General features: G+C 65.0%; 1 protein-coding gene across 1 annotated transcript; it reads right to left on the reverse strand.

The window, feature by feature from the left end:
* Positions 1 to 347: 347 nt before the first annotated feature.
* Positions 348 to 26,269, reverse strand: LOC310891894 (uncharacterized protein). The gene is made up of 27 exons (XM_083854120.1): positions 25,247 to 26,269; positions 25,076 to 25,157; positions 23,936 to 24,052; positions 22,918 to 23,021; positions 22,012 to 22,184; positions 21,235 to 21,378; positions 20,143 to 20,337; positions 19,587 to 19,673; positions 18,776 to 18,945; positions 18,212 to 18,333; positions 18,011 to 18,111; positions 16,363 to 16,533; positions 15,577 to 15,747; positions 11,930 to 12,673; positions 10,977 to 11,229; positions 10,068 to 10,152; positions 9,345 to 9,506; positions 8,529 to 8,629; positions 7,723 to 7,895; positions 6,924 to 7,067; positions 5,695 to 5,895; positions 4,395 to 4,481; positions 4,146 to 4,315; positions 3,644 to 3,765; positions 2,895 to 2,995; positions 1,974 to 2,144; positions 348 to 1,312 (listed from the first exon to the last, which is right to left on the reverse strand). The coding sequence occupies exons 1-27, from the start codon at positions 26,079 to 26,081 to the stop codon at positions 1,133 to 1,135; spliced, it is 5,166 nt and encodes a 1,721-aa protein (XP_083710246.1). The 5' UTR covers positions 26,082 to 26,269; the 3' UTR covers positions 348 to 1,132.

Consider the following 26,269-nt stretch of genomic DNA (forward strand, 5'->3'; position numbering starts at 1 on the left):
CAACCCTGCAGGCCACGTGTCCCAGTGTCCCCAAAGCCACTGTGTCCCCATAGCCACATTCCTCAGCCCCCGGTGTCCCCAAAGCCACCGTGTCCCTTGTCCCCATGTCCCATCACAAAGCACGCAGGGGTTGAGCAGGAGCCACCTTTATTCCATGGGACAGGGGACAATGGGGGCAAGAGACAGGGGACAATGGAGACAAGGGACAGGGGACAATGGGGACAGGGGACAATGGGGACACACACAGGGGAAACCAAGGAAGGAGCTGGATGGGGACAAGAGGGGACACAGGGAGGGGGGACGAGGTTGGGGGTGGTGGGGACAGGAGGAGGAGGGGATGGAGATGATGGGGATGAACCGGGAACGGGGGGACACCTGGGGGTGTTGGTGACACTTGGGGACACTTGGGGTCACCTGGGGATGAGAGGAGATGGGGGACACCCAGGGACGTTGGGGACACCTGGGAATTTGGGGACATCTGGGGATCTGGGGACACCTGGGGATCTGGGGACTCCTGCGGGTGTTGGGAGACACCTGGAGATATCGGGGACACCTGGGGACATGCGGGGACGTTGGGGATACCCAGGAATTTGGGAACACATGGGGATTTGGGGACACCAGGGGATGTTAAGGGACATGTGGGGACACGGAGATGTTGGGGACACCTGGGGATTTGGGAACACCTGGGGATTTGGGGATGTGGAGACTCCTGGGGGTTCTGGGGACACTTGGGGACATTGGGGACACGCGGGGATGTTGGGGACACACGGGGGATTTGGGAATACCATGGGATGGTGACGGACACCTGGGAACACCCGGAGACATTGGGGGGACATGTGGGGATTTGGGGACACCTGGGGAGGTCGCGAGACACCAGGGGACTTTGGGGACACAGGGAGACGTTGGGGACACCCGGGGACACCGGGGGACACCTGGGGACACCAGGGGACATGCGGGAACATTGGGAACATGCGGGGCCGTTTGGGAAACACGGGGTCATCGGAGACACCAGGGGATGTCGGGGAACGCCTGGGGATTTGGGGGTCTCTTGGGGATGTTGGGAGACACCTGGGGACTTTGGGGACACCTGGGGACATTGGGGACATTGGGAACACATTGGGGCCGACGTCGCTCAGATGGCGATGCTGTTCTCGATGGCGGCGGGGTCGAGGTAGGGGTAGGGCAGGGGCAGGGCGGCGTTGCGGCGCTGGACGCGCCGGGAGATGCGGGCCAGGCGGCGCTGGAAGGCGCCCAGCAGGCGCCGCGGGGCCTCCTCCGTGAAGTGCTCCTCGGGGTACGAGCCCAGCGGGCGCTGCGGGCACCGGCATCCATGGGTGGGGTGGGGAGGGGTCCCAGGGGGAATGGGGAGGGGTCCCGGGGGGGGAATGGGAGAGGCGTTGGGGAAGGGAGAGGTCCCTCGGGGTCTCTTCGGGCTCAAGGGGCCCCGTGGGGTCCCTTGGGGAATGGGGAGGTCCCTTGGGGTTGCTTGGGGAATGGGGAGGTCCCTTGGGGTCTCTTTGGGGTATGGGGGTCCCTTGAGGTCCCTCGGGGATGTAGGGGTCCCTTGGGGTCCCTTAGGAACATGGGTGTCCCTTTAGGGTCTCTTGGGGTCCCTTGGGGTCCCTTGGGGAATGAGGAAGTTCCTTGGGGTCCCTGGGGGATGTGGGGTTCCCTTGGGATCTCTTGAGGCCATGGGGGTCCCTTGGGGTCTCTTGGGGATGTTTGGGGTCCCTTGGGAACATGGGGGTCCTTTGGGGTCCCTCAGGCAGTGGGGAGGTCCCTTGGGGTCCCTCGGGGATGTGGGGGTTCCCTTGGGGTCCCTGGGAGATGGGGGCATCCCTTGGGGTCTCTTGGGGATGTTTAGGGTCCCATGGGGAAGGTTGGGGACCCCTGGGGATGTTGGGGACCCTTGGGGGACATTGGGGACAGTTGGAGTCCCTTGGGGGCGAGGGGGGGCTCCCACCCCGGCTCACCCGCTCGCCGGCCTCGTAGCTGACGACGCTGAGCAGGGCGAGGAGGGCGCCGGTGGCCGCGGGGGACGGGAGGGTGGCCAGGAAGCTCTCGGCGGTGGCCCCGGCCTTGCTCCGCGGCGGGGGGCACCGCATGGTCCCCGGCGAGTTGGGCATCCAGGCGTAGAAGTCGTACTGGGGGCGGGGGCAACCACGGGTCCTTCCGGGGCCACCTGGGGCCTCGTCCCCTCCCGTGGCCACCGTGGGGTCCCCCAGGGCCACCTGGGTCCTTGTCCTGTCCCGTGGCCACCCCATAGACACCCCCAGGGCCACCTGGGGCCCTGTCCTCTTCTATGGACCCCATGAGTTCCGTGGCCACCAAATGGTCCCCCAGGGCCACCTGGTTCCTCGTCCTGTCCCGTGGCTACCAAATGGTTCCTCCGGGGCCACCTGGGGCCCTGTCCTGTCCCACGGCCACCACAGGGTCCCCCAGGGCCACTGAGTCCCTGTCCTCTTCTATGGACCCCATGAGTCCCAGGGCCACCTGGGTCCTCGTCTGGTCCCATGGCCACCAAATTGACCCCCAGGACCACGTGGGGCCTTGTCCTGTCCTGTGGCCACCATGGGGTCCCCCAGGGCCACCTGAATCCCTGTCATCTTCTGTGGACCCCGTGAGCCCTGTGGCCACCACATGGTCCTCCTATGGCCACCTGGGTCCTCACCCTGTCCCCTGGTGTCCCCGCCACATCCCCAGGTGTCCCCACCACGTCCCCAAGCGTCCCCCGCGTCCCCAGGTGTCCCCCCCACGTCCCCAGGTGTCCCCCACGCCCCCAGGTGTCCCCACCACGTCCCCAGGTCTCCCCCACGCCCCCAGGTGTCCCCACCACGTCCCCAGGTGTCCCCCATGCCCCCAGGTGTCCCCGCCACGTCCCCCCCTATCGCTACCTGCCCGCTGTTGACGGCGGCGTGCTGCGCGGAGCAGCGGAAGATGATCATGGTGAGGAACTTCACCAGCTCGGGGCGGCTGCAGAGCTTCGCCGGGAAACCTGGGGGTGGCACCGCCGGGTCACCCCATGACGTCACCGGTGACGTCATCGCCACGGGTGGCTCGTGTCCTCCCACCGCCCCCAGTGGCCGTGGCCGTGACGGTGGCACCTTGGCCGTGACCCCATCTTCATGGCCTTTGTTGTCACCGTCGCTGTGAGGTGACCGTGGCCGTAGTGTCACCGTGGCCATCGCCATTGTTGTCACCGTGGCCGTGACCGTGGCCAGGATTGTCACCGTCAACAAGGCCATCATGATGGGGCCACGGTGATGGCCGTGATGGTCACCACGTCACCCAGACTGTCACCACGATGGGATCGTGACCGTGGTGGCCGTGACGTGACCGTGACCATGGCCTTGAGCATCACCATGGCCATCACCGTGATGTGAGCATGACTGTGACCATGGCCACAACCATCCTCATAACTGTCACCATGGCCATGGCCACCACCACGATCGTCACCGTGATGTGACCATGACCATGGCCATGGCTGTGGCCTTCATCATGATCAGGATCATGGCCTGAGCATCACCAGGATGCGACCATGACAGTGACCGTGGCCACGATCATCATTATGACCATCACCATGATATCGCCATGACCATGACCATGGCCATCACCACGACCCCGACCGTCACCAGCCTCGTACCCGACTTCTCGTTGCCCAGCACGGCGTAGGTGAAGATCTCGCCCACCCAATCCTGGAGCTCGGGGTCATCGACCACGTCACTGTCCTCGTGGTAGTAGAGACCCACGATGCCCTCCACGAAGCTTTAGGACACACAGGGATGCCGGTGGGACATGGGGACGGGGCCATGCTTGCCATCCCCGTGTCCCCACCCCATATCCCCATCCTGGTGGTCCTCATCCCCATGGCCCCATCCCTGTAGGTCCTCATCCCCATAGTCCTCTCCCTGTTGTCCCCATGACTGATGTCCCCAGCCCCATGTCCCCATCCCCAACGTCCACATCCCCACGTCCCCAACCCCACGCCCCCATCCCCACATCCCCATCCCCAATGTCCCCATCCCCAATGTCCCCATCCCCACACCACCATCCTGATGCCCCCATCCCCATGACCCCATCACAATGTCCCCAGCCCCAATGTCCCCATCCCTGTGCCCCCTCCCCGTTGTCCCCTTGCCCCCCACCTCTCGATGGCCCCCCAGATCTCGAGGGCGTCGTCCCGATAGTGGTAGTTGGGGACGTCGGCGACGCCGCGCCGCTCGATGTCATCGGGGACGCACAGCTCCGCGTAGGTCAGGGCCGCCGTGGCGCGGGCCACCAGCTCCAGCGCCCCCTCCCTCCCAATGGCCGAGGCCTGGGGGACGTCACCCGTCATCTCCTGGTGTCCCCACCCCGGGGACCCGTTGTCCCCATGTCCCCCAGACCCGGCTGACCTGGTCGATGATGCCCCCGGGGTTGAGGAGTTTGTCCCTGGCCAAGATGTTGATGTGGAAGGTGTAGCGGCTGTGGGGCAGCAGGAGCTGGGGGCAGGGGGACAGGGGGACATGGGGACATCAGAGGTGGGACGTGGGACGTGGAATATGGGGATGTGGGGACATGGGGATATGGGGACATGGGGACATCAGACGTGGGACGTGGGACATGGAATATGGGGACGTGGGGACATGGGGACATCAGAAGTGGGACACAGGACATGTGGACATCAGATGTGGGATATTTCTGGGTTCAGGTTTGGGGTGCAGGTTTTGGGGTGCATTTTTTTGGGGTGCAGGTTTTTAGGTTGAGGTTTTAGGGTTCAGGTTTGGGATTCAGGTTTTTGGGGTTCATTTTTTTGGGTGCAGGTTTTTAGGTTGAGGTTTTAGGGTTCAGGTTTGGGATACAGGTTTTGGGGTTCAGCTTTTTGGGTGCAGGGTTTTAGATGCAGGTTTTGGGGTTCATTTTTTTGGGTGCAGGTTTTTAGGTTGAGGTTTTGGGGTTCAGCTTTTTGGGTGCAGGTTTTTGGATTCAGTTTTTTGGGTGCAGGTTTTTGGGTGCAGGTTTTGCGGTTCAGTTTTTTGGGTGCAGGTTTTGGGGTTCAGTTTTTTGGGTGCAGGTTTTTAGGTTGAGGTTTTTGGATTCAGTTTTTTGGGTGCAGCTTTTTGGGTGCAGGTTTTTAGGTTGAGGTTTTAGGGTTCAGGTTTGGGATACAGGTTTTGGGGTTCAGCTTTTTGGGTGCAGGTTTTTGGGTGCAGGTTTTTGGGTTCAGGTTTGGGATACAGGTTTTGGGGTTCAGCTTTTTGGGTGCAGGTTTTTGGATTCAGGTTTTTGGGTGCAGGTTTTTGGGTGCAGGTTTTGGGATTCAGTTTTTTGGGTGCAGGTTTTGGGATTCAGTTTTTTGGGTGCAGGTTTTTAGGTTGAGGTTTTAGGGTTAAGGTTTGGAATACAGGTTTTGGGGTTCAGCTTTTTGGGTGCAGGTTTTTGGATTCAGTTTTTTGGGTGCAGGTTTTTGGATTCAGTTTTTTGGGTGCAGGTTTTTGGGTGCAGGTTTTTGGGTGCAGGTTTTGGGATTCAGTTTTTTGGGTGCAGGTTTTTAGGTTCAGGTTTTAGGGTTCAAGTTTTTGGGTTCAGCTTTTTGGGTGCAGGTTTTTGGACTCTTTTTTTTCGGTGCAGGTTTTTGGGTGCAGGTTCTTGGGTGCGGGTTTTGGGGTGCGGGTTTTGGGGTGCAGGTTTTCAGGTGCGGGTTTCAGGGCCCACCTTGTACAGCGGGTGGCAGGCGGGCAGGTGCATGGTGGCGATGGCGAAGACCTCGGCCAGGAAGTGGGTGAGCAGCAGGTGGATGACCACCTCGTGCAGCTGCACGTGGGCGCTGCGCACCCACAGCTTGGCCAGCTCCCAGCTCCACGGCGCGTCCGTGGGCACGAACACCGGCGCCTCCGGACCGGGGTGCTGCGACAGCTGGGGGGGGGACACGGGGACAACGGGGTGGGGGGCGTGGGGACATGGAGATATGGGACAAGGGGACATTGGGGTGGAGGACATGGAGACATGGGATGGGGGGACGTGGGGACATGGGGACATTGGGGTGGGGAACGTGGGATGTGGAGATATGGGACAGAGGGACGTGGAGATATGGGACACGGGGACATGGGGATATGGGACATGGGGACATCGGGGTGGGGGGTGTGGGGACATGGGGACATTGGGGTGAGGGGTGTGGGAACGTGGGGACATCAGGTTGGGGACATGGGGATATGGGGACATTGGGTTGGGGACGTGGGGATGTGGAGATATGGGACATGGGGACATCAGGGTGGGGGGCGTGGGGACATGGGATGTGGCAATGTGGGGCATGGGGATGTGGGATGGGGGAAAGTGGGGACATGGGGACATGGAGATATGGGACATGGGGACGTGGGATGGGGGGAATTGGGGACATGGGGACGTGGAGATAGGGGACATGGGGACATCGGGGTGGGGGATGTGGGGACATGGGACAGGAGGACACAGGGACGTGGAGATGTGGGACATGAGAACATGGGATGAGGGGAAATGGGGACATGGGGACGTGGGGACATGGGGACATTGGGGTGGGGGACGTGGGGACATCAGGGTGGGGGACATCGGGGTGGAGGACGTGGGGTCATGGAGATATGGGACAGGGAGACATGGGGATATGGGGACATGGAGATGTGGAGATAGGGGACATCGGGACATGGAGATATGGGACATGGGGATGTGGGGACATGGGGACGTGGAGATATGGGACATGGGGACGTGGGGACATGGGGATGTGGGGACATGGGGACGTGGGACATGGGGACGTGGGGACATGGGGACGTGGAGATATGGGACATGGGGACGTGAGACGTGGGGAATTGAGGACAATGGGAACATGGGACAGGGGGAATAGGACATGGGGACATGGGATAGGGGGGTCACCATGGGGATATGGGACGTGGGGACGTGGGGCCACGGGGCCGTACCTGGATGGCGAGGGGCAGCAGCCTCCCCGCGGGGCTCAGCCACAGCAGGCAGAGGGGGGCGGCGGTGAACTGGGGCTCGTCCCCGATGCGCCCCGTGGGCAGCCCCTCCAGCAGCGCGTAGTCCGCCACGAACACGCGCCCCCCCTGCGCGGCCACCGTCGGACCCCCGCACCGGGACCCCCGGCCTGGGACCCCAGTGCTTGGCACGTCCCCCCCCCCCCCCCCCCCGCCAGTGATTGGGACCCCAACCCTTGGGAACCCCAATGTCTGGGACCCTCAGTCCCTGGGACCCCAACACCTAGGACCCCAAATGTCTGGGATCCCCAATTCCTGAGACCCCAATCTCTGGGACCCCCAATTCCTGGGACCCCAATCCCTGGGATCCCCAATTAATGGGACCCCCCCCCAGTCCCCGCCCCCCAATTCCTAGGACCTCAATCCCTGCCCCCCCCAAATCCTAGGACCCCCAATCCCTGGGACACCAATCTCTGAGCCCCCCAATTTCTGGGACTCCAATCCCTTGGACCCCATCCCTGGGACCCCAAAGCCTGGGACGCCCAATTCCTAGGACCCCAATCCCTGAGCCCCCCAGTTCCTGGGACCCCAACCCCTGGGACCCCCAACCCAAAGGAACCCCCAAACCAGGAGCCCCCAATCCCTGGGACCCCAATCCCTGCCCCCCCCCCCAATTCCTAGGACCCCAATCCCTGGGACCCCAATTCCTAGGACCCCAAATCTTGACCCCCCCCCAACTCCTGCCCCCCCCCGTGCCCCCCCAAAACTCCCCCAGTGCCCCCACCTCCATCTCCCGCTGCAGGCAGGTGTCGGGGCCCAGGCTGGGCGCCACCATGGGGGGGGTGACGGCGAAGTTGGGGGGCAGGCGGGGGCAGCGGCGCAGCAGGACGGGGTTCACCCCGCTCAGGTACTGCTCCCCGAAAAAGGCGTCGTCCCGCCAGTGCCGCACCACGTACTCTGCGGGACCGGCACCGGGTCCCCCACGGCCCCACAGCGGGGACCCCAAAACCCCACAGGGGGGACCCCAAAACCCCTAATATAGGGGACCCCAAAACCCCACAGCAGGAGACCCCAAAACCTGGATATGGGGGCCCTAAAACCCCTGACACTGGGGGAACCCTAAAAGCCCTAACAATAGGGGACCCCAAAACCCCATAGCAATGGCCCCCAAACCCCTGATGATAGGGGATCCCAAAACCCCACAGCAGGGAACCCCAAAACCCCTGACACCAAGGGAACCCCAAAACCTGGACCCTGTGGGACCCCAAAACCCTTAACAAGGGAGGGAAACCCCAATTCCCAGCCAGTGGGGAACCTGAAAACCCCTCACTGGGGGTCCCCCAAACCCCTGACACCGGCATCCCCCCAAACCCCACAAGGGGATCCCCCAAACCCCAGACATTTGGGGTCCCCCAAGACCCTGACATTTAGGGTCCCCCAAAACCTTGACGCTGGCATCCCTCCCAAACCCCAAATCCCAAACACTGGGGGACCACAAAACCCGGCCATGCCCCCCGCCCCTGCCGGGGGGGGGTTACAAGGGGGTTTGGGGTGCTAGGGGGTTTTTGGGGTGCAGGGGGGGGCACCCACCGCTGGTGGGGGTCCCCGGGCACCCCAAAGCCTCGTGGAGGTCATCGAAGCTGTGCCAGGAGCCCCCCCCGTGAAGACCCCGGAGCCGCACCCGGACCTGGCTGGGGACAGGGGATTATAGAGTTATGGGGTCGTGGGGGGTATATGGGGTTATGGGGACATGGGGACAGGGGTTGTGGGGTCGTGGGGACACAGGGATATGGGGTTGTGAGGTTACGGGTTCGTGGGGTTATGGGGTTAATGGGGTTGTGGGGTTATGGGGTCGTGGGGACATGGGGACGGGGATATGGGGTTGTGGGGACAGGGGGATATGGGGATATGGGGTTGTGGGGTTATGGGGACAGGGGTATGGGGGGTTAGGGGGTTATCAGGACAGGGGGACGGGGGGTTATGGGGTTGTGGGGTTATGGGGACATGGGGACAGGGGGATATGGGGTTGTGGGGACAGGGGGATATGGGGTTGTGGGGTTATGGAGGTGTATGGGGATATGGAGACATGGGGTCGTGGGGTTGTGGGGTTATGGGGATATATCGGGATATGGGGTTATGGGGTTGTGGGGATGGGAATATGGGGTTATGGAGTTATGGGGTCATGGGATTATGGGGTCATGGGGTTATGAGGACAGGGGGATATGGGGTTATGGGGACATGGGGGACATGGGGACATTGGGGACACAGGGTTATGGGGACACAGGGACACGGGGATATGGGGTTATGGGGTCAGGGGGACACAGGGATGTGTGGATATGGGGTTATGGGGACACGGGGCCATCTGGGGGCCTTTGGGGCCATTTGGGGCCTTTTGGGGCCACTCACGCGGCGGCGATGCGGGCGGCCACGGTGGCGCGGTGTCCCAGGGGGAAGGCCAGGCCGGGGGACAGCGGGGGGGGGCCGGGGGGGCCGGGGGGGGGGCCCGGGCACAGGAGGGGGGGCAGCGCCCGCAGGCACCACGGCCACCCCGGGGCGAAGGGCTCCCACCTGGGGGCGCGGGGCCCAGTAAGACCAGTAAGACCGGTAACGCCCTGCCAGCGCCCCCAGTAACGCCCCCCCGGTGCCCCCCAGTTCTCCCAGTGCCCCCCCAGTTCTCCCAGTAACACCCCAGTGCCTCCCAGTGGCGCCAGAAACCACCTTAGTGTCCTCCCAGTGCTCCCCAGTAAGACCAGTAACCCCCTCAGCGCCCTCCCGGTGCCCCCCAGTTCTCCCAGTGCCTCCCAGTGACTCCCCCAGTCCCCTCCCAGTCCCCCCCAGTCCATCCCAATCCCCTCCCAGTCCATCCCAATCCCCTCCCAGTCCCCTCCCAGTCCATCCCAATCCCCTCCCAGTCCCTCCCAGTCCCTCCCAATCCCCTCCCACTCCCCCCCAGTCCCTTCCCTGTCCCCTCCCAGTCCATCCCAATCACCTCCCAGTCCCCTCCCAGTCCCCCCCATTCCCCTCCTAGTCCATGCCAGTCCCTTCCCAGTGTCCCCCATTCCCCTCCCAGTCCCCTCCAGCCCTCTCCCCAGCCCCCCCCAGCCCCTCCCAGTGCTCCCAGTCCCATACTGGAAGGCCTCCCTGCGCTCCCGCAGCTCCTCCAGGCGGTGCTGCAGCAGCAGCGGCTCCGAGGCGTCCTCCCGGGGCGTGCGGGCTGGGGACAGGGACAGGGACATGGGGACATCGGGGGGACATTGGGGGGACATGGGGACATCGGGGGGACAGGGGGACATTGGGGACATGGGGGACATTGGGGGGACAGGGGGACATTGGGGGGACATTGGGGGGACATTGGGGGACGGGGACATGGGGACATTGGGGGGACATGGGGACATCGGGGGGACAGGGACATGGGGACATCGGGGGGACATGGGGACATCGGGGGGACATGGGGACAGGGACATGGGCATATGGGGACAGGGACGATCCCCACGGTGTCCCCATGTCCCTGTGGTGTCCCCATGTCCCACGTCCCCATGGTGTCCCCATGGTGTCCCCACCGTGTCCCCAAGGTGTCCCCGTGCCCCCCCCCCATGTCTCTACAGTGTCCCCACAGTGTCCCCATGCCCCCCCACCCCCATGTCCCCACGGTGTCCCCGTGTTCCCCCAATGTCCCCATGTCCCATGCACCCCACAGTGTCCCCATGTCCCCAAGGTGTCCCCACGCCCCCCCCCCTTACCCCGCCGTGTCCCCAAAGTGTCCCCCCGCCCCCCCATGTCCCCACGGTGTCCCCGTGTCCCACATCTCCTTGGTGCCCCCACACCCCCACAATGTCCCCACGCCCCCCCCACGTCCCCACAGTGTCCCCAAGGTGTCCCCACGCCCCCCCATGTCCGCCCCCCCCGTGTCCCCACGGTGTCCCCATATCCCCACGGTGTCCCCCTGCCCCCACGATGTCCCCACGCCCCCCCCACGTCCCCACAGTGTCCCCAAGGTGTCCCCACACCCCCCCACTTGCCCCCCCCCCCCCCCCGTACCGGTGCCCTCGCGCAGCTCCAGGCAGCCGCTCTCCAGCCAGCGGTAACAGGGGAAGGTGGCCTCGGGGGGGGGGTCCCCGGGGGGGTCCCCGCCATCGGTGTCCCCAGGGGTGTCCCCGGGGGGGGAGGTGACGGTGACATGGGCGCAGAACCAGCGGTCGGGGACCAGGGCCCCCCCCAGGGGCTCCTTGTGCAGCCGCAGCAGCAGCAGCGAGCCCAGGGGGGGCCCCGGGGGCACCTCGGCCACCACCGTCTGGGGGGGGGGGGCGTCACCCCCTGCTCCCAGTGCTCCCAGTCCCTCCCAGTGCCCCCCAGTGTCCCCCTCTGCCCCTTTCAGCCCCCTCAGCGCCACCCCCAGTGCTCCCAGTGCTCCCAGTACCCTCGAGCTCCCCCTCCCCAGTTCATCCCAGTCCCTCCCAGTGCCCACCAGTCTCTCCCAGTCACCCCCGGTCTCCCATAGTGCCCTTCCAATCCCTTCCCAGTCCCTCCCAGTGCCCCCCCTCTGCCCCTTTCAGCCCCCCTCAGCGCCACCCCCAGTGCTCCCAGTACCCTCCAGCTCCCCCTCCCCAGTGCTCCCAGTCCTTCCCAGTGCCCCCCCGTCCCCCCTCAGCACCCTCCCCAGTGCTCCCAGTCCCTCGCAGTGCTCCCCAGTGTCCCTCCCAGTGCCCCCCAGTCTCTCCCAGTCCCCCCAGCCCCCTCCCCAGTGCTCCCAGTCCCCCCCCAAAGTGCCCATCCAATTCCCTCCCAGTCCCTCCCAGTGCCCAGCAGTCTCTCCCGGTCCCTCCCAGTGCCCTCCAGCTCCCCCTCCCCAGTGCCCCCAGTCTCTCCCAGTGCCCCCCAGTCCCCCCCAGCCCCCTCCCTAGTGCTTCTAGTCCCTCCCGGTGCCCCCCAGTCCCCCCCCAACCCCCTCCCCAGTGCTCCCAGTCCCTCCCAGTGCCCCCCAGCGCACTCACGGAGCCGGGCTGCAGGCGGTGGCCGGGCCAGGCGAGGTGGCAGGGGGGGCTCTGTCCCCTCGTCCCCACCAGGGTGACGGTGACGGGAGCCAGCGTCCCCGCGCCCCACTGCGTCCCCGTCGTCACCCGCAGCCGGTACCGGGGGGGGCCCGGGGGGGCCTCGGGGGTCTCTGGGGGGGTGTTGGGGGTCTCCGGGGGGACATCGGGGGTCTCCGGGGATTCCAGTGTCACGCGGGAGTCTGGGGGTCCTGGGGGTTTTGGGGTCCTTGGGGACACTGGGGTCCTTGGGGTCTTTGGGGACACTGGGGGTCTTTGGGGTCCTTGGGGACACCGGGTTCCTGCTAGGCCCTTGGGGTCCTGGGGGTCAGCAGGGTCCTGGGGATCCTTGGGGTCTTGGGGTCCTTGGGGTCTTGAGGGACCTGGGGACCTATGGGTCCTGGAGGGTCCTTGGGGTCCTTGGGGACACGGGGGTCCCGCTAGGTCCTGGGGGTGGTCCTTGGGGTCCTGGGAGTCCTCAGGGTCTTGGGGGTCTTCGGGGTCCTTGGGGACACTGGGGTCCTGAGGGACCTGGGGTCCTATGGGTCCTGGAGGGTCCTTGGGGACAGCGGGGTCCTGGTGGTCTTGGGGTCCTTTGGGCACACCGGGGTCCCGCTGAGTCCTTGGGGTCCTGGGGTCCTCGGGGTCCTTCTGGGTCCTGGGGGTCCTCAAGGACACCGGGGTCCTACTGGGTTCTGGAGGTCCTTGGGGTCAGGGGGGTCCTTCTGGGTTCTTGGGGTCCTGGGGGGTCCTTGGGGTCCCTGGGGACACCGGGGTCCCTCCACGCTCCCGGTCCTCCTCCGCTTCCCTGTGCCGCTCCCCCAGTTCCCAGCCTTGTCCCAGTCCCTCCCAGTCCCTCCCAGTGCCCCCCGCACCGACCAGTCCGAGCAGTCCCTGGCCCCCCCATCCCGGTCCCCACCCACCCACAGACCCCAGTCCCACCCAGTTCCTCCCAGTGCCACCCAGTTCCGCAGACCCCAGTCCCTCCCAGTAAGACCAGTTCTGGCCCTGATTTCATCAATGGCCTTTCACCCAGTTCCACCCAGTTCCACCCCAGTTAAACCCCAGTCCCACCAGTAAGCCTCGCACCCTCTCCCACCCCTCTTACACCACTGGGCCCAGTAAGACCAGTTCCAAACCAGTTCCAAACCAGTTCCAGCCCAGTTTGGGCCACCATGACCAAGCCCCATCCCAGTCACGCCCCAGTTCCGACCCCAGTTCCTACCACTGGGCTGGGCCCACATCCCAGTTTGACCCAGTTTGACCCAGTAGGGCTGGGACCCAGCCCAGTTCCCCCCTGTTACGCCATTGCACCAGTATGACCAGTTCCAGCTGAGCCATCTAGGTTCTTACTGGTCCATACTGGTGTACATTGAACCATTTAGGTTCTTACTGGTCCATACTGGTGTGTGATCGTCTAGGTTCTTGCTGGTCCATACTGGTGTGTGACGGTCTGTTTAGGTTCTTACTGGTCCATACTGGTGTACATTGAACCATTTAGGTTCCTACTGGTCCATACTGGTGTCTGATCATCTAGGTTCTTGCTGGTCCATACCGTTTTGTGCTGGTCCATACTGGTGTGTGATGGTCTGTTTAGGTTCTTACTGGTCCATACTGGTGCGCACTGGCCCATTCCACACGTCACAATCCCCACACATGCGTGTCCATTCCCACACACGTGTGCCCATCCTTGCACACACATACGTGCCCCTTTCCACACACGTGTACATCCCTGCGCACGTTATGATCCCCGCACATGTGTCCACCTTGCACAGGCGTGTTCCCATCCCCACACACATGTTCCCATCCCCACATGCGTGTGCCAATTCTCCTACATGTGTTATGATCCTTGCACACGCGTGTTCCCATCCACACACGTGTGCCCATCCCCACATGCATGTGCCAATTCTCCTACATGTGTTATGATCCCTACACACGCGTGTTCCCATCCCCACACGTGTTCCCATCCCCACACGCGTGTGCCAATTCTCCTACATGTGCTATGATCCCTGCACACGCGTGTTCCCATCCCCACACACGTGTTCCCATCCCCACATGCATGTACCAATTCTCCTACATGTGTTATGATCCTTGCACACGTGTGTTCCCATCCCCACACATGTGTTCCCATCCCCACATGCGTGTGCCAATTCTCCTACATGTGTTACGATCCCTACACGTGTTCCCATCCCCACACATGCGTGTCCATCCCCTTGTGATCCCCACACACACGTGTCCATCCCCTTACACATTACAATCCCCGCACACGTGTTCCCATCCCCACACACGTGTTCCCATCCCCACACACGTGTGCCAATTCTCCTACATGTGTTATGATCCCACACACACGTGTTCCCATCCCCATACACGCGTGTCCATCCCCTTGTGATCCCCACACACACGTGTCCATCCCCTTACACATTACAATCCCCGAACATGCGTGTTCCCATCCCTGCACATGCGTGTTCCCATCCCCACACGCATGTTCCCATCCCTGCACAAACACATCTGTGTCCATTCCCACATATTTTTAATGCCTGCACACGCGTGTGCCCATCCCCTTACATGTCATGATCCCCACACACGTGTGCCCATCCCCACACACGCGTGTCCCCATGTCCACGTGTGTTCCCAACCCTTTACATGTCATGATCCCCACACACGTGTCCAACCCCACACACGTGTGCCCATCCCCGTACACGTCCCCACCTCCCCCACGTGTCCTCATTCCCACACGCGTGTCCCCCCTTACATGTTACGATCCCTGCACACGCGTGTGCATCCCCACATGCGTGTTCCCACCCCTGCACATGCGCCCAACTCCTTTATTGGCCACCCGGGTGCCACCAGGGTTGGGGACACTGGGGGACATGGGGGAGGGGGCGCACCTGGGGGTGTTGGGGACATGGGGGGGGCCACCTGGGGACATTGGGAGACCTGGGGGGTGTTGGGGCCACCTGGGGACGTTGGGGACACGTGGAAATGGCGGACACCTGGGGATTTGGGGACATGGGAGACACCAGGGGACTTTGGGGACACCTGGGGATTTGGGGACTCCTGAGGGTCTTGGGGACACCCGGAGACTTTGGGGACATGCAGAGACATTTGGGAAATGTGGGGATGTTGGGGACACCTGGGGGTCTTGGGGACACCTGGGGACATTGGGGAAATGTGGGGATATGGGAGACACCTGGGGATTTGGGGTCTCTTGGGGACATGGGAGACACTTGGGGACACCTGGGGGTATTGGGAATTTGGGGACTCCTGAGGGCCTTGGGGACACGTGGGGACATTGGGGCCGACGTCGCTCAGATGGCGATGCTGTTCTCGATGGTGGCGGGGTCGAGGTAGGGGTAGGGCAGGGCGGCGTTGGGGACACGTGGGGACATTGGGGAAATGTGGGGACATGGGAGACACCTGGGGACTTTGGGGACACCAGGGGACATGTGGGGACACCTGGGGACAGTGGGGACATGCAGGGAAATGTGGGGTTGGAGACACGCGGGGATTTGGGAACACCTGGGGATTTGGGGTCTCTTGGGGACATGGGAGACACTCGGGGATTTGGGGACACCTGGGGACATCGATGGGGCCGCCGTCGCTCAGATGGCGATGCTGTTCTCGATGGCGGCGGGGTCGAGGTAGGGGTAGGGCAGGGGCAGGGCGGCGTTGCGGCGCTGGACGCGCCGGGAGATGCGGGCCAGGCGGCGCTGGAAGGCGCCCAGCAGGCGCCGCGGGGCCTCCTCCGTGAAGTGCTCCTCGGGGTACGAGCCCAGCGGGCGCTGCGGGCACCGGCACCCATGGGTGGGGGGCACGAGGGGGTCAGGGACATGGGGGGGCCCTTGGGGGAGGTTGGGTCCCAGGGGGTCACTTGGGGCCGGGGGGGTCCCTTGGGGTGAGGTTGGGGTCCCAGGGGGTCCCTTGGGGATGCGGGGATCCCTTGGGGTCCCTTGGGGTGAGGTTGGGGCCCAAGGGTCTCTTGGGGATGTGGGGGTCCCTTGGGGTGAGGTTGGGGTCCCAGGGGGATGTGGGGGTCCCTTGGGGTGAGGTCAGGGCCATGGGGGTCCGTTGGGGATGTAGGAGTCCCAGGGGGTCTCTTGGGGGAGGTTGGGGACGTGGGGGTCCTTTGGGGACGCGGGGGTCCCTTGAGGGATATGGGGTCCCTTGGGGTCCCCTCGGGGTGTGGTTGGGGCCCAGGGGTCCCTTGGGGTCTCTTGGGGATGGGGGGGTCCCTTGGGGGGAAGGTTGGGGTCTCTGGGGGGGGCCCTTGGGGAAGTGGGGGTCCCTGGGGGTCTCTTGGGAGAGGTCAGGGTCCCTTGGGAACACGGGGGTCCCTGGGGGTCCCTTGGGAGATTTTGAGGTCCCGGGGGGGTCCGTGGGGGTCCCGGGGTGCTCACCATGTCGAGGGGCTCGTTGCGCAGCACCCAGAGGACCCCGAGGGTGATGCAGGTGGTGTTGACGGCGGGCAGCGCGCCCAGGAAGTCGGCCTCGCTCAGCGGCGCCTTGCTCCGGGGGGGCGGCCTCCGCATGGCCGCCGGCAGGTTGGGCATGAAGGCACCCAGCTCGAACTGCGCCGGCACGGGCACCCATGGGACACCGGCGCCCAGGGGACCCCCAGCACCCGTGGGTCCCGCGCGCCCGTGGGACCCGTGGCACTCATAGCACCCGTAGCGCCCATGGGACTCCCAGCACCCGTGGGACCCCTAGCACCCATAGGACCCACGGCGCCCATTTGACTCCCAGCACCCGTGGGACCCGCAGCGCTCACGGCACCCGTAGCACCCGTGGGACTCCCAGCACCCATGGGATGCATAGTGCCCATTGGACTCCCAGCACCCATAGGACCTACAGTGCTCATAGCACCCATGGGATCCCCAGCACCCATGGGACCCACAGCGCTCACAGTGCCCATGGGACTCCCAGCACCCACAGCACCCACTGCACCCACAGTGCTCATGGGATCCCCAGCACCCATGGGACCACAGTGCCCACAGGATCCCCAGCACCCACGGGACCCCATGGAGCCATAGCACCCATGGGACTCCCAGCACCCAAGGGAGCCATAGCGCCCATAGCACCCATGGGACCCGTAGAACCCCCAGCACCCATGGGACCTGCAGCACCCACAGCGCCCGTAGTACCTGCAGCCACTGCAGCACCCGCAGCACCTCAGAGCACCCGCAGCACCCACGGCACCCACGGTCCCTGCAGCATCCGTGGGGCTCAGAGTACCCGCAGCACCCACGGCACCCCACAGCGCCCCATAGCACCCCCCCCACACCCCATAGCGTACCCCCAGTACCCCATATCGCCCCCCAGTACCCCATATCGCCCCCCAACACCCTCCACACGCCCCATAGCACCCTCCCAACACCCCACAGCACCCCATAGCACCCCCCAGCACCCCACAGCGCCTCCTATATACCCCTTATTGCCCCCCAAGACCCCATAGCGCCCCCCCAACACACCCCACAGCGCCCCATAGCAGCCTCCCAATGCCCACCCACACCCCATAGCATGCCATAGAGCCCCCCCAGCACCCCCCAGCTCCCCCAACACACCCCATAGCGCCCCATATTGCTCTCCCCACACCCCATAGTGCCCCCCAACACCCCATATCACTCCCCCCTACACCCCATAGCGCCCCCCAACACCCCCTACACACCCCATAGAACCCCCCAACACCCCGTATCGCCCCCCAACGCTCCCCACAGCACGCCATAGCATTCCCCCAGCACCCCATAGTGCCCCCCCCAACACCCCCCCACATCCCATAGCATGCCATAGAGCCCCCCAGCACCCCATAGCGCCCCCAACACACCCCATAACACCCCCAACACACCCCACAGTGCCTCCTAAGCCCCCATTGTGCCCCCCAACACGCCCCATAGCGCTCCATAGCGCCTCACACACGCCCCATAGCATCCCCTAGCACCCCCAACGTGCCCCGTAACACCCCCCAACACCCCCTCCCACACCCTATATCGCCCCCCCCCCACCCCATAGCGACCCCCCCCCACCCCATAGCCCCCCATCGCCCCCCACCTGGCCGCTGTTGGTGGCAGCGTGGTACGCGGAGCAGGTGTAGATGATCATGGTGACGAAGGTGACGAGCTCCCGCAGGGTGCGCAGCGACGAGGGCACGCCTTGGGGGGGGGGGGGAGACAAGGGGAGGGTGGGGGTCGAGGCTTGCACGAGGGCACCCCGGGGCCCTTGCACGCACGCGTGCGACGCGCGGGGCCCTACCGGAGCGGCGGCGGCCGAGGAAAGCCTTGTGGAAGATCTCGGCCACCCAGGCCTGCAGCTCGGGGTCGTCGCGCACGGCCGCGTCGCACGGGTAGTAGAGGTGCACCATGCCGTCCACGAAGCTGGGGGGGGGGGGGCACGGGGGGGCGTGAGAGGACGCGAGGGGGCACAGGGAGGCATGAGGAGGATGCACGAGGGGGCACGAGGACAAATGAGAGGGCACGAGGAGGCACGAGGACAAATTAGGGGGCACGAGGAGGCACGAGGGGGCACAAAAGGGCACAAGGGCGATGCACGAAGGGGGCGCAAGGACACGGGAGGGCGCATGGGGACACACCAGGACTCAGGAGAAAGACACAAGGATGCACGGGGAGGACCCAGGGAGGACACAAGGACACGCAAGGAGGCACGAGGACACACAGAAAGGACACAAGGAGGCACGGGGACGCATGGGGAGGACAGGAGGACGCACGAGGAGGACACAAGCAGGCACAAGGAGGACACGAGGGGACACAAGGATGCACGAGGACGACACGAGAGGGCACGGGGGGAGGTGGCCCCCACCTGCGGATGGCGGCCCAGAGGCGCCGGGCGTCCTGCCCGTAGTGGTAGCCGCGGGTGCGGGTGACGCCGCGGCGCCGGAGGTCGCGGGGCAGCACCAGGTCCCCGTAGCGCAGCCTCCGCAGCCCCCGCGCCACCACGCGCAGCAGCCCCCGGCGCCCCAGGGCGATGGCCTGAGGGGGGGGGAAATTGGGGGGGAGGGAGGGGGGAGTCAGCAGAAGCCCCCCAGCTGCCCCCTCCAGTCACCCCAATTCGGCCCCAAATTGCCCCAGTTGCTCCAATTCTTCCCCAAATTATCCCCAACTGCCCCAACATGGCCCCAAACTGCCCCAACATGGCCCCAAACTGCCCCAACATGGCCCCAAACTGCCCCAAATCATCCCCAGTTGCCCCAATTCAGCCCCAAGTTGCCCCAATTCAGCCCCAAATCGCCCCATATTGCCCCAGCTCAGCCCCAATTCATCCCCAAATTACCCCAATACAGCCCCAACTCACCCCAACACATCCCTAAATACCCTGAATTGCCGCGATGTAACCCCAATTTGCCCCAACAGCCCCCAAAACCTTAAATTGCCCCGATTCATCCCCCAACACAGCCCCAGATGTACCAAATCCATCCCCAAATTGCCCCAAATCACCTCAGAATAGCCCCAAATCAGCCCCCCAGGCCCCCCCGCACCCCCCTAAACCCTCCCAAGATCCCACCCACTCCCCCCCAGGCACCCCTCAGACCCCCCCCCCCTCGCCCCCTTGGGGATCCCCCCAGACCCACCCAAGGGTGCCCCCCACCCATGGGACCCCCCCCAGGACTCACCTGGTCGAAGACGCCGCCAGGGTTGAGCAGGAAGCGCCGTGCCAGCACCGCGATGTGCACCGTGTACCGCGTGTGGGGCAGCAGCAGCTGGGGGGGGGCAAGGGGGGGAAGCCTCGTGCCTGGTGACACCTGGTACCCTACATCTGGGACCCCCCCCCCCAACATCTGGGACCCCCCTGAATACCTGGGATCCCCCCCCCCCCCCCCCCAAATTCCTACATATCCCCCCATGGGACAAGTACCCCCCACGTCCCCTCTGTGTGCCCCCATAGTCCCCATGTCCCCATCATGTCCCCACGCCCTCCCAATCCCCCCATACCCCCCACGCCCCCCCATTTCCCCAAAGTCCCCCCCATGTCCTTATGCCCCCCCAATTTCTCTGATGCCCCCCACGCCCACAAAGCCCCCCCATTTCCTCAAAGCCCCCCCTTACCCCAAAGCCCTCCCCATGTCCCCAATGCCCCCCGTTTCCCCCCCTCCAATTTCCCTGATGCCACCCACCCCCCCCCATGTCCCCCCTCCTCCCCCATTCTCCCACCGCCCCCCCACCCCCCACCTTATGCAGGGGGTGGCGGGGCGCCAGCTGCCGCCGGGTGGCCAGGGCGAAGACCTCCCCCAGGAGGTGGGCGCGGAGGAGGTGGGAGACGGCCTCGTGGACGTGGAACTCGGCGCTGCGCACCCACGCCTTGGCCAGCGCCCACAGCCACGGGGGGTCCCGCGGCAGGAACACGGGGCCCGGCTGCTGCGATAGCTGGGGGGCAGGGCCCTGACGTCACGAGCCGCGGGGGAGGGGGGGCGCCCACCCCCCCGAAAAAAAGCCACGCCGCTGGGGGGGCGGCTACACCCAACGCCGGCGGCGAAAAGCGGCGCCGTTCGTAAAAAAAGGAGCGGCGCCATTCATAAAGAGGCAGGTTCCATTCATGAAACGGAAGGCTCCATTCATAAAAACCCGCCGCGCCATTCACGAAAGCGGACGCGCCATTCATAAAAAAAAAAAAAATAGCGGGGCCGTTCCTAAACAGAGACGCGCCGCCCACGCAAAAGCCGCGCCCACGCCCATTCACAAAAGTGCCACGCCCGGGGAGGCACGCCCTCCCCTCCCCTCCCCCCCCCCCGCCGCCATTCACAAATCCCACGCCCCCGGAGCCCCCCCGCTGGGTGAATGGGGAATAGGGGGGAACCTCCAGAGCCCCAAATTCCCGCTGTCTGCCCTAAACCCGTGCCCCTTGCGTCCCCCCCCGACCCAATTTACCCCCCCCAGACCACATTTCCCCCCTTCGAGACCCCATTTCCTATCCCGAGACCCCGTGTCCCCCCGCACCCCATTACCCCCCCCAGACCCTTGTACCCCGCAGACCCCATTTCCCATCCCAAGACCCCCGTGTCTGCCCCCCCCCCCCAAAGCCTCTTGACCCCCCTCCCAGGCCCCATTTCCCCCCCCCCAGACCCTTGTGCCCCCACTCCCGGATCCCATTCCCCCCCCAGCCCCCCCAAGCCTAATTCCCCCCCACCGCAGACCCCAGTGCCCCCCACCAGCACCCCCCTTTCTGCCCTAAACCCCCCCATAACCATTTCTACCCCCCCCAGCCCCAGCCCCCCGTGCTCCCCCCCCCAAGCCCCCATGACCCCCCCGTGCCCCCCTCCCCACCTGGATGGCGAGGGGCAGCAGCTTCCCGTCGGGGCGCTGGTGCAGGAGGCAGAGGGGGGCGCAGACGAACGTGGGGCTCCCGTCGATGAGCACCCCGGGGATCCCGTCCAGCACCGAGTAGTCGGCCAGGTACACGTCCCCCTTCTGGGGGGGGGGGGGGGTGTCACCACGGGGCAACACCCCCCCCCCCCCCACCGCCCCTTAACCCCTCCCCCAGGGGGCCCCAAGTCCCCTCCTGGACACCCCCCAGTATCCCCGTCCTGTAGGGGGCTTTTTGGGGTGCTGAGGTCACTGTATCGCCCCCCCCAAGGATTCTTCCCATGGGTTTCAGGGCCCTGTCCCCCCCAGGACCCCCAAATCCCCTCCTGGAGCCCCAAATTCCCCCCCAGGTCCCCATCCCCTCCTGGACCCCCAATCCCCCCCCCAGGTCCCCATCCTTCCCTCAGACCCCCAAATCCCTCCCCAAGTCCCCATCCCCAAACCCCCAGGTGTTGTGTCGTCCCCCCCCCCCCCCCCCCAAGGTCCCCATCCCCTTGTGGACCCCCAAGACCCCCCTCCTGTACCTCCAAACCCCCCACAGGTCCCTGTCCTGTCCCCCCAAATCCCTCCCCCTAAGTCCCTGTCCCTTCCTGGACCCCCAAATCCCCTCCCAGACCCCCAAGTCCCCCCCCCCCCCCCCAGGTCTCTGTCCCCTTCCTGGACCCCCAAATCCTCCCCCAAGTCCCCCTCCTCTTCCTGGACCCCCAGACCCCCCCAGAGCCCCCCCAGTGCCCCCACCTCCATCTCCCGCTGCAGGCAGGTGTCGGGGCCCAGGCTGGGCGCCACCATGGGGGGGGTGACGGCGAAGTTGGGGGGCAGGCGGGGGCAGCGGCGCAGCAGGACGGGGTTCACCCCGCTCAGGTACTGCTCCCCGAAAAAGGCGTCGTCCCGCCAGTGCCGCACCACGTACTCTGCGGGACCGGCACCGTGTCCCCCATGGCCCCACAGCGGGGACCCCAAACCCCACAGGGGGGACCCCAAAACCTGGTTGTGGGGGGCCCTAAAAGCCCTGATAATAGGGAAGCCCAAAACCCCGCAGCGGGGGACCCCAAAACCTGGATATGGGGGCCCCAAAACCCCTGACACTGGGGGAACCCTAAAAGCCCTGATAACAGGGGACCCCAAGCTCTCTGATAATAGGGGACCCCAAAACCCCACAGCAGAATCCCCCAAACCCCTGGTAATAAGGGATCCCAAAATCCACCAGCAGAGGACCCCAAAAATCGATTGCAGGGATCCCTAAAACCCCTGAGACCAGGGGATCCCAAAACCCCACAGCGGGGACCCCAAAACCCCTAACACCAGGGGGACCCCAAAAGCCCTGATGCACAGAGTCCCCAAAACCAGGATGCGGGGGGTCCCCAAAACCCCTGACACCAGGGGTCCTCTGGTGTCTGGGCACTGTGGGGACCCCAAAACCCTGACAATGGGGTCTCCCAAAACCTGGCCACCAGGAGGAGGTGCCGCCGGTCACGCGTGTGCCGTGGCAGCGGGCGGGGTGCACACGCGTGTCCCCGTGTCCCTGTACCGGTCACACGTGTCCCCATCCTCCCGTACTCCACACGCGTGTCCCTGTGTCTCCATACCACACACACGTGTCCCCGTGTCCCCATACCGCACACGCGTGTCCCCGTGTCCCCATACCGGTGACGGGCGTGCGGTAGAAGCAGAAGACGCGCGTGATGGCCTCGATGCTCTCCCAGGACATCGGGCGGTCCAGGAAGCCCTTGAGCTTCGTCTCCAGGTTCCTGGGGACACAGGGACACATGGCACGGGGGCACACGGACATGGGGACAAAGGGACGCATGGACATGTAGCACGGGGACACGGGGATAAAGGGACGTGGGGCACGGGGACACGTAGTTTTGGGGCTCATGGGCGTGGGGACATGGGGACAAAGGGACATGAGGCACGTGGCATGGGGACAAAGGGACACGGGGACAAAGGGACACGGGGACAAAGGGACACGGGGACAAAGGACACGGGGACAAAGGGACACGGGGACAAAGGGACACAGTTTTGGGGCTTGGGGACATGCGGACACGTGGCACAGGGACACGAGGATAAAGGGACATGGGACGTGGTGACATGGGGATAAAGGGACACACGGACACGGGGACAAAGGATATGGGGACATTGGGATAAAGGGACATGTGGCACGGGGACACTTGGCCATGGGGCTTGGGGACATGAGACCATGGGGACAAACAGGCACAGGGACACGAGGATAAAGGGACATGGGGACACGTGGCATGGGGACATGGGAAAAGGGGGACACGTGGCCGTCAGGCATGGGGACACGGGGATAAGGGGACATATGGGACATGGGGACACCGGGATGTGAGGACACGTGGCTGTGGGACATGGGGACGTGTGGCCATGGGGTATGGGGACACGTGGGGACATCGGGATTTGGGGGACATGTGGCCATGGGGTATGGGGACATGGGGATTTGGGGACACGGGGACAAAGGGACACGGGGACACGTGGGGCCATTGGGATTCAGGGACACGAGGCCATAAAGCCACGTGGGGCCAAACGGCCACGGGGCCACGATGCCCAGGCAGACACATGGAAGGGGCGTGGCTGGGCTGCTGGGGTCAGAGGTCAGGGATCACTGGGGTCAGATGTCAGGGGTCACACGGGGTCAGAGGTCACTCACACGGCCCCCGCCCGCAGGTAGAAGGCGGCCGCCTTGGGCAGGGAGAAGTCGAGGTCGGGGTCGGGCGCCGAGCCCAGGGGCAGCGCCCAGGGGAGGCCGGGGGCGAAGGGGGCCAGCCTGGGGGGGGCGGGGGGGGGAGGTGAGTGACCCCCACCCCCCCCGGGGGTGAGAGCCCCCCCCCCCCGAAACACAGCCCCCCCATAAGATCGCCTATAGAGCCCCCGGAACGGAGACCCCCCCCACCCCCATAAACCCCCCCATAAGCAACCCTAAAACAAGGGCTCCCCCCGTAGCCTCCCCAAAATAAAGCCCCCCCATAGCCCTCCCAAAATAAAGCCCCCCCCATAACTCCCCCTAAAGACCCCTCCCCCAAACACAGCCCCCCCATAAGCTCCCCTATAGAGCCCCCCAAAATGGAGACCCCCATAAGCACCCCTAAAACACGGCCTCCCCCCGTAGCCCCCCAAATAAAGACCCCCCCCATAACCCCCCCCAAAGACCCCCCCAAAACACAGCCACCCCATAAGATCCCCTATAGAGCCACCCCAAAACAGAACCCCCCCATAAAGCCCCCCATAGGCACTCCTAAAACACGGCCTCCCCCCATAGCCCGCCCCCCCCAAAATAAAGCCCCCCGTAGCCCCCCTGAAATAAAGACCCCCCCCCCACCACCACCAATAATGTCCCCAAGGGGACCCCAACACCCCCCGGAGGGGGGGGGGGATACAGTAAAGGGGGGGCACAAGGACATGGGGGGGGACACAAGGGACAGGAGGGGGGGGGACAGGAGGGGACTTTTTTGGGGGGGGGGGGGGGACAGAAGGTGGCATTTTGGGGGACAATTGGGGGGGGGCAGGAGGGGACCCAGAGGACATTTTGGGGGGGAGTGTGTGGGGGGGGGACGACACAGGACAGGACATTGAGGGGGGGACAGGAGGGGACACTTGGGGGGGGGGCAGGAGGGGACATTTTTTTGGGGGGGGGGGGGGACAGGACCCAGGGGACATCTGGGGGGACACCAGGAGCCCACAGGGGTCCTGGGGACAGGAATGGGGGGCACAAAGGGGACAAGGGGGGCTGGACGACACAGGTGACAAAATGGGGGGGGGACACACGGGGGGGGGGGGGGCACACACTCACCGGTACCGCCGCTGCTGCTGGGCGAGGGCACGGCGCCGGTGACGCCGCAGCAGGGGGTGACACTCCTGGGTGGGGGTCTTGGCTGGGGGGGGGGGGACACGAGGTGACAATTTGGGGACAAAGGGGGGGGGGACAAAGGGGGGGGGGGTGACAAAGGCCACCGGGCCCCACCTGAGCCCTCGGGCAGCTCCCAGGTGCCAAAACCCCGCAGCCAGCGGTAGCAGGGGAAGGAGTAGCACGGGGCCACCTCCTCGGTGTCCCCAATGTCCCCCGCGGCGTAGGCGGCCTCGAGGTCATCGCCGGGGTCATCGGGGTCATCGTAGGGGTCGTCGGGGTCACAGGGGTCGTCAGGGTCGCAGGCGGCCCCAAGGTTTTCGGGGTCGGAGGGGGCGTCGGGGTCAGCGAGCTCCTCGTCGGTGTCACTCGCGTCACCGATCTCGTCCTCGGTGTCGTCGTCGTCCTCGGTGTCATCGTCACCATCGGTGTCCTCGTCCTCCGTGTCCCCATCTTTTGGGTCCTCGTCCCCGTTTTTTGGGTTCTTATTCCCATTTTTGGAGGCCTCGTCCTCATTTTTTGGGCCCTCGTCCCCATCTTTTGGATTCTTGTCCCCAACTTTCAGGTTCTTGTCCCCATTTTTGGGGACCTCGTCCTCATTCTTCATGTTCTTATCCCCATTTTTTGGGTCTTCACCCCCATTTTTTGGGTTCTCATTCCCATTTTTGGGGTCCTTGTCTCCATCTTTTGGGTTCTTGTCCCCACTTTTTGGGTCCTCGTCCTCATTTTTCGGGTTCTTGCCCCCAGCGTCCCCAGCTTTCGGGTCCTCATCCCGGGGGTCCTCGGGGTCCCCCCCTTGCCCCCACGTCCCCTCGGGCCACACGCGGAGCCCCTCAAGGAACCAGGAGCTCTGGGGCAGGCGCCCGTAGGGCTCCTTGTGCACCCGCACCAGCAGCAGCGGCCCCAGCGCCCGCGGGGCCACCACGCGGTACTCGCGCTCCTGCGGGGACATTTGGGGACATTGGGGACATCGGGGACACCGGGATCCCCACGCCCCCCCCCCCGTCCCCTCCCAGAGTCAGGGTGGCCCCACGGGATCCCGAATCCCCCCTTCGCTGGTAAATTGGGGTGGTCCTGGTGGCACCCCGCTGTCCCCAAGTGTCCTCAGCCACCCGATGGCCTCCTCCCCCCCCCAATGTC

Source organism: Anser anser, assembly GCF_964211835.1.
Source record: "Anser anser genome assembly, contig: HAP1_SCAFFOLD_440, whole genome shotgun sequence".
Taxonomy (NCBI): domain Eukaryota; kingdom Metazoa; phylum Chordata; class Aves; order Anseriformes; family Anatidae; genus Anser; species Anser anser.